The sequence below is a fragment of the Cottoperca gobio genome, chromosome 3, assembly GCF_900634415.1.
Source record: "Cottoperca gobio chromosome 3, fCotGob3.1, whole genome shotgun sequence".
Taxonomy (NCBI): Eukaryota; Metazoa; Chordata; class Actinopteri; order Perciformes; family Bovichtidae; genus Cottoperca; species Cottoperca gobio.
Genome location: NC_041357.1, coordinates 6,607,541 through 6,615,186, shown reverse-complemented (window position 1 = coordinate 6,615,186; position 7,646 = coordinate 6,607,541). Strand labels below are relative to the sequence as shown.

Genomic DNA, 7,646 nt, shown 5'->3' with positions numbered 1-7,646 from the left:
CCTGCCCTGTGTTGTTTTTGATCCCTGGCCGCTGAGTTGGTCATTGATTATTTTCTGACAGTGAGAAAGAAATGTATGCATTTTATCAAATCATGGCTTACAATGTAAATTTGTAATGAATTAAAATAGTTTATACCTTTTTATAATATGCAGTATTAACATATCATTGGCAAACTACAATGCTGGGATTGTACTATACTATATAGTATTATACTGAACTGAGCAAAATTAGTTTTACAAAGATCTGAGTAATTACATTGGTAGTATTGATACATTAGATTCTGCGGGTGTACCTCCTTGACCTGGTAAGTGCAGAGTGTCTTATGTAATAGGGTATGTAGGTAATTAATGGTACATTATGTATTCTACAGCAAGCCTGGTCTAGCCAAAAGATAATTGACACTTTCCTGTCTATATTTTCAAAATAAAATGGTTGTCATGTGTGGAGGTGTTACTTGTGCCTCAGTTCAAGTGCACAGAACCAGTTTACCCTCTTTAACAATTTCCTAAATTATTCAGATCATTTTCCTATATGTCCTTGTGCGCATGCACCTCGGAAAAACAGCTTTTTGATTAGGACTTTTGAAAGTGGATACATTTGATAATGACAGGAGAAAGCAGAGGAATTGTGATTATTGTTGGTCCTTGCATGCTAAAAAGAGGAGATTTAAGGCCTAATTGCATAAGTGTGTCAGGGTGGATGTTGAATCGAGACTGAAAATGATGACTGGAAATATTTGCCATACCAGACTCGCTCTCATTGTAGGTTTTTTCGGTTTATACATAAAGGCATTTTATCCCACAGTGACTCTTTTACAACAGTTTACATGTATCTTAATGATGCTGGATATGTATTAGTCTTATTACATACCATTTAACCAGTCACCACAGTAGGAACAATTGCACCACTTATTTTGAAAACTTGTACCGGAAAGTGTTTCAGTTTAATTTCCCTGAGCAGCTGAGCTGAGCCCCACTCCCTGTCAGTCCGCCCCGCAGACCTGCGGTCCACTTTAGTGCAGTGTGTTAGCAAAAATGAGCGACAAAGGTTTGTCTGACGAGGCAGCGGCATTAGCTTGCAAAGATGGAGACCCAGTTACTAAGGTAAGATGATTGTCGTCTCTCGTGAAGTTGAACTAAACTTCTACTAGGCATTATCAAACCCAGCCAACAGGCCAACGACTTCCAGACAGGTTAATCAGCTATACGTTATGTGTCAATTATCGGACAGTGACATTTTTCATTTCACAAAATGTGAACGTTGGTCTCGCGGTGACAAGTAAGTCTGTTAAAATATTCGCCAATGCTTACAGCGAGTGTTGTGGCTGATACACATTTCAGGTAACTAAAATGTGGTGGTTTTATCACAGGCTGTTGTTAGCTAGCTTACGTACAGCCGAACTTTCTTGCGTGGAGAGAAACTCATAAGTTACCAAACTTGGTGGAAAAGCTGGGACGTGATTTATTAAAGCATGCGTAACAACATGTCTGCTCGTAACGCAAGAACTCCCCGTACTTACAAGAAAGTTGGTCTTTAGGCGCGGCCAGACCAGAATATGCTCATGTTGTGGCGAAAAGCAGGCGGGATGGGAATGGCTAATGTGGGCAGTGCATAAGCTGCTGGAGCTAACCTGTCCAGCTGGCTAACTAATGAAGTGTGCAAACACCGGGATCTCCGTTTTTATTCATTTTATTAATCATGTTGTTGTTTTTAATGTCCAATCCAGAGAATATCAATCAAGCTGCTGTTTGGTTGTTTTGATAAAATATTGTTGTCATATATCATGTTTTTATTGTGCACTCAATTTCAATCAAACTAAATCCATTAGTCGATCGACAGAAAAAGAATCGATTAATCGTAATTTCAGAATATGCTGTTTTCAGCCTTATTCCTGTTTTCCTGTTTTTTATCCTTTTAAACTGAATGTCTTTGGGCGTTGCCAACAAAACAATAAACACATCACCTTGGACTTTGAAAAACTGGACATTTTCACTATTTTCTGATATTTTATAGACCAAACGATAAATCGATTAATCTAGAAAATATCTCAAAAAGGGAAAATAATCATCAGTTGCTGATTTATATCAAACTCATGTTGGTTTATCCATTTTGGTTCTGTTTTTGCAAATGATCTTCTCTAAATGCACCCACAAGTTGAAGATTGTATATCTTTTTCTAACTATACCTTTTTATACCTGCCAGCCATTCAACGTCACTTTAACTGTGCTGCCTGTATTCTTCCACTTCATAGACAGTACACTGTGTTTATACAGTAAATACCCAATAATACAACAATCTATACTTGCTGAGGGACAAGTCAATATCACCGTATCTCCCAAATAGGCAGGCCACTGGTAATTCCCTGAGTTCTGCAAGCCTTTGTTCAAAAAAGTTGAAGTTTCATTTGTAGCAGTTTCTATAAATATTTGTCCACTCTAAACACTCCCAAGAAGTGTCTCCAGTTTACATGTGAGCTGAGGCAGTTCCAGCAGAATATAAGATCAAAGTTCGAATTTAACCTGAGAAATAAGAGACTTTACAATACTTGATGGATAAGCGTCCATAGAGACCTCTCAAACCACTCTTACGCCACGATCCACTGCTCTGAGTTTTCCCCACAATCATTGATTTGCCATAATATGGCAAAATGCACTGTCATCCCATCAACCCTCTTGGGGAGTTTTCAAGCTCTGCCAGAAGTAATGAATTTAGATCCAATGTTACAAAACTGTGACTGTGTGTAACATATGGATGTAGCTAGCTGGAGACATGGATGGATTATGCTGCAGCAGTGTTTGGGGAGTTTCTATGGATGTGTTGATATTTTTTTACACTTTGAAAATTTGACACGGTTGGAGGAAGGGCACAGGAAAGGGGAACAGTTGCTCACCACACAGATAACACTCGACTGTGAAACACACACAAAGTAGTTGTTTGGTTCTCATACACTCGTAAATATCAGGTTCACAGTGAAAACCAGTCTCACCAAATGTGCAACATACAAGCTGCGATTTATGAGATCATTTTTTCTGGCTTTAGTTTTTGACACATTTTACTATCAAAATACATGAAATACTTCTGACCCATCCATGTGCATGCAAAGCACCAACCCTTTGTGAATCGTAATGCTGTCCCGATTTGCTTATGCGTGGAAGTAGTGCTCGCAAATCGCTTTTTTAGAAATGGGACATCATCAGACTTCATCGCTGTAATGGGATGCTTTTGCATAGAAAACAAGGTAGTAAATGGAAACCCCAAATCAGGCCTAATCATTTCTGACTGATGATGTTTAGCTCGCACAGATATGATCCTTGATTTGTATATGCGCTCGGTTACACAGAGGTGTACTTTGGCTGAAGTCCCTTTTCACGAGTGAGTGACAAGATACAAATGTTTGCCCTGCTGGAATTCAGGCACAGCCAAAAATAAAACTTCTACCCTTCAAGCAAATGTGTTGTGAAGGCTTCTCTGAGCTTTCTAACACACACAACACAAAACACTGCTCCATATTTCACACCTGTAACTATCCCTGTACCTTGCATCTCACATATTCTAAGTGTTAATCCTTATTCAGTGTATTTTAATTTTTCCTGTGGTAGCACAATCTGGAGTTTTAATGGACACTTCAAATGCACATACAGTAGATACGCACATGTACTGACGGGGAATTAACCAGGGACTAGGCCACCTGCCTCTAACGTTGGCTGATAATAATGACCACAATAACAACTTTAAGAAATTCAGTACAAAGTGCTTAACAAGAAGGGAAAATGGTTATAGGATAAACTTAGAAACGGGCATAATTATTTGAAAATAAGATTGAAAACAAAACACAATTGATAAAATATTAAAATCAGTAGCCATATTTGCAGCATGCACATATGCATCAATAAACACTACAGCAGCATCTAAAGTTTTTATTTTCTACATCAGTGATGGAGATTTGAATTTAAGACATAAACTTTGAAAGTATTTTGCTCATTATAAGTGCTCTCTAACATTCAGCGTCTACGTCTCCGAGGTTATAAATAACACAACAGAACTTACTTTTTTGCCGAGCTTTTGTAATGTTTGTGTACAACTGTTTACATTTATTTAGTTTTTATTGTGTTGTATTTGCTGATGTGCATATTAACTCTGTAATTGTGTTTGTGTGTCTTAGGACTTCATGATGCAGCAGACTATGCTGCGGGTTAAAGATCCAGTTAAATCCTTGGATTTCTACACCAGAATCCTCGGCATGACGTGAGTACTAGTGTGTCAGTGTTCACTTCAATTCATCTTTGTATCCACTTGCAACAGATGATTCCCCAAAAGCAGTTTTTGTTGAGAACGCCTTCCATACATTTACTGGACTAAAGTAAGATTTTCATTCTGCAAAATCTTCCAGGCTCCTGCAAAAGTTCGACTTCCCCTCCATGCGTTTCTCTCTCTTCTTCTTGGGCTACGAGGACAAGAAGGAGATTCCTACAGAAGTGAAGGAAAAGACGGCATGGACCTTTTCCAGACGAGCCACCATTGAGCTGACGCAGTAAGGGTCTACAATACGTGCACTACTCTCTTTCCTCTCTGCAGTTCCTTCTCTTATCGTCTTGTATTCCTCCTCCTGTCTTTCAGTAACTGGGGCTCTGAGGCTGATGAGAGCCAGTCTTATCACAATGGAAACTCAGATCCACGTGGCTTTGGTAAGATTGCTGCCCTGTTTTACAAACTGACAGAAAACGGGCAGAAAAGTCAGTCGGTGAAAGTTAGAATTACAAGTTCAAGACTTTGACATGAATGAAAAGGTTTTGTATAAAGGCATACAATATGTGATGGCATGGACTTGAAATGTACAGGAATAATACAAAACACAATCTCTGTATAATATTTACATTTTAGCTGTCGTGGTGTGACTTAAACGTCTAACATTAGCTGTCAGTTTTAATGTTTTATTCCTTCTTGATGCATGTTTTACTTTTTAACTGTCGAGCTGTTTGATAATGCGAGCCTTTATATCGGCTCACTAGAGCAAACTATATGCATCCGTAGTGTGTATCTGTAGTCAACAGTCTCTATTTGTCTACCCGGCATTTGACAGGACACATTGGAATTGCAGTTCCTGACGTCTATGCAGCCTGCAAACTGTTTGAAGAGCAAGGAGTCACATTTGTCAAGAAGCCAGATGATGGTAAGATGTGAAGCGTTTGTGAATATGAGGGTCAACGGGTTAACTACATAAAACTTGACAGACTTTTTAGTCAATATGTTTTTCACCTTTAACCTTTCTTTCTCCACTTCACTTTTTAGCTGGCTTATACACTCCAAATGGAAAATAATTCAGATTGAAACTATTTATTAAAATCCTTGATTCAAATTCATGATGCAACACGTTACAGTAATGCATTATCCAAGTGAAAAAAGATAAATATTATGTATTTCCCTACTATGCGGCTATACCTTTCCTTGTCCTGCCTCATTACCTTACAACAGAAAGCTCTGTATCTACATTTGAAATGCATTTCTCCTCCGTGTATTTACATGTCATTACTGCACCATCATTAGAGCGCACACTTGTGGGAATCTGAAGTCTAAAATGTGTATTCCACTTTTATTCATACAGTATTTCCTATTCTCTTTTCAGGAAAAATGAAAGGCTTGGCCTTCATTCAGGACCCGGATGGTTACTGGATTGAGATCCTGAGTCCTAACAATATGGTGTCCATTACCTCCTAAAAACTGTGACCTCATGCTACCTGCTGCAGCGCACACAGGCCGGTGCTGTGGCTTCTCTGGACGAGCAGGACGTCAAGGTTTAGAGAAGAATTTGGCAGCATGCGCCGGAGAGCTAAGGGAAAACGCAGCGGGATGCACAATCAGTGTGCCCTGGCACGGGCTGGATTTATATTGGACAGTTGATGAGCAAATAGTTTAGATACCAGAGTTATTGCTATGAATGGCAACTACTTTGTGTAGCTGTTGCGTTTGAATATCATCATCAGTTTGTATTTGTCTTCAAAATGTGACACTGAAATAAAGCTGTATTACTGTAATAAATGTGAAAGCCACAGTTTAAACAAAATGGATTTGTGATTTCATGTAGTTTTAAAAGACAAAGCAAAAAGTAACAGTTTATTATAGCGAGCAATAATACGCTGACCTGGGGTGTTGTCGCAGTTAAGTCATAAAGGGGAAAATGTGATAAACAGTTTGACGTTTTCAGATTATTATTTTTTAAAGTCAAATCTGAAACAAATTCTTCTGACTGTTCCACTGTTGAGTCGACATCATTTTAAAGAACATTTTGTTTTGATTAAGGCCTGTCACACATATCCGTATGACAGAAACGTATGCTGGAGTCCAAATACTCCAATTTTTCATTGGATCGGAAAAGTGAAGATATACAGATACGCATGTCTGACCTATTGATAGAGCATCACTTACTAATACAAAATGTATCAGACGAATGCCCAACGAATGCATAAGATATACAAAAATATGGCGTATACAAAATATCGGCAACACGCTGGTTTATGTTGATATAAGGTAAGGTATAAGTAGTATTCGTTAAGAGCTCACTGTGTTACGCTGGGGTGCGTTGTTGAACGCTGATGTTTTGAGCATGTTCAAAATTACCAGACGTACCCGACGTGTGCTTCATAAAATATGCAGATTACGTTACGTTAGACATACGTGAATACGGAATACGTACGTGACTACGTTAGAGGTACGTTAGATATAGGCTATGCCGGCTGACGGTGAATCCTACAGCCAACTTATTGATAACGAATGGATACTCTATTCCTACCCTATGTTAAGATGATGCCTGACAACAGAGTAACTTATTAAAAGTGTTTCTACAGTACAGCTAGCGTTCAGCTAGAGTTTTGGGAGCTTATTGGGGTTTGAATATAGTATATAGGGTCCCTGTGAGTAGCTCATCCTCACTTCTTCACAGCACGTCTTGATGAATACATCAACCATCATCAGAGAGCATGGAGGATGCTGAGAGGACAAGAGTACATTCTAGCCGTTCTCCAGCATCAGTATGACGTGAACCAAATGGCACTTTTCCAGCTCCGTTGGCCAGACGCTCTGATACGTTTTAAATAAGTAAGTGATACGCTATCAATGTTTGACATACGTATAATAATTTGTTATGTATACGTCAGCTACAACACCGCTGTGGAAAAGTTGGACGTATTTGTATTTTTGAGTTAATTTTCATATACGCCGGCATTTTTCTGCCATACAGAACTGTGTATGTCTGGCGTGTTTGGCGTTTTTGATAAAATAAGAATGATAGAGTTTATAACTGTAATAATGAAATTGTGACTCTGTTGCAGTGAAAGAAAGGCATTCCTCATTCGGGACTTCAGTTTGATGAAACAAGTAGAAACCGTAAAGAAATCACAGATCCATCTACTGACTGGTTCCACAGGTCTGTTGTTTCCAACATCACAGATCATCCTGATATCAAAATGGCTGGTTTTGGGTTGTCTCTACTTTGCACCAGTGTTTGTTATTTTTGCCTACAGGTGTAGTTCATAATACTGTTAAATTGTCCAGATATTCTTTAGTTGTGCTGCGTGTACAGGCATTGTGGCTTAGTTGGTAAAAGCGCTTGTTGTGTAAACAGAGTCTGGGTTTGTATCCCAGCAGTGCC

The 7,646-nt window shown here is 38.8% G+C and overlaps 1 protein-coding gene across 1 annotated transcript; it reads left to right on the top strand.

Moving 5' to 3' along the window:
- Positions 1-835: 835 nt before the first annotated feature.
- Positions 836-6,062, top strand: glo1 (glyoxalase 1). Its single transcript, XM_029462428.1, has 6 exons — positions 836-1,104; positions 4,164-4,246; positions 4,392-4,532; positions 4,619-4,686; positions 5,082-5,171; positions 5,625-6,062. Exons 1-6 carry the CDS (start codon positions 1,036-1,038, stop codon positions 5,714-5,716), a joined length of 543 nt encoding a protein of 180 aa, XP_029318288.1. The 5' UTR covers positions 836-1,035; the 3' UTR covers positions 5,717-6,062.
- The last annotated feature ends 1,584 nt before the right edge of the window (positions 6,063-7,646 follow it).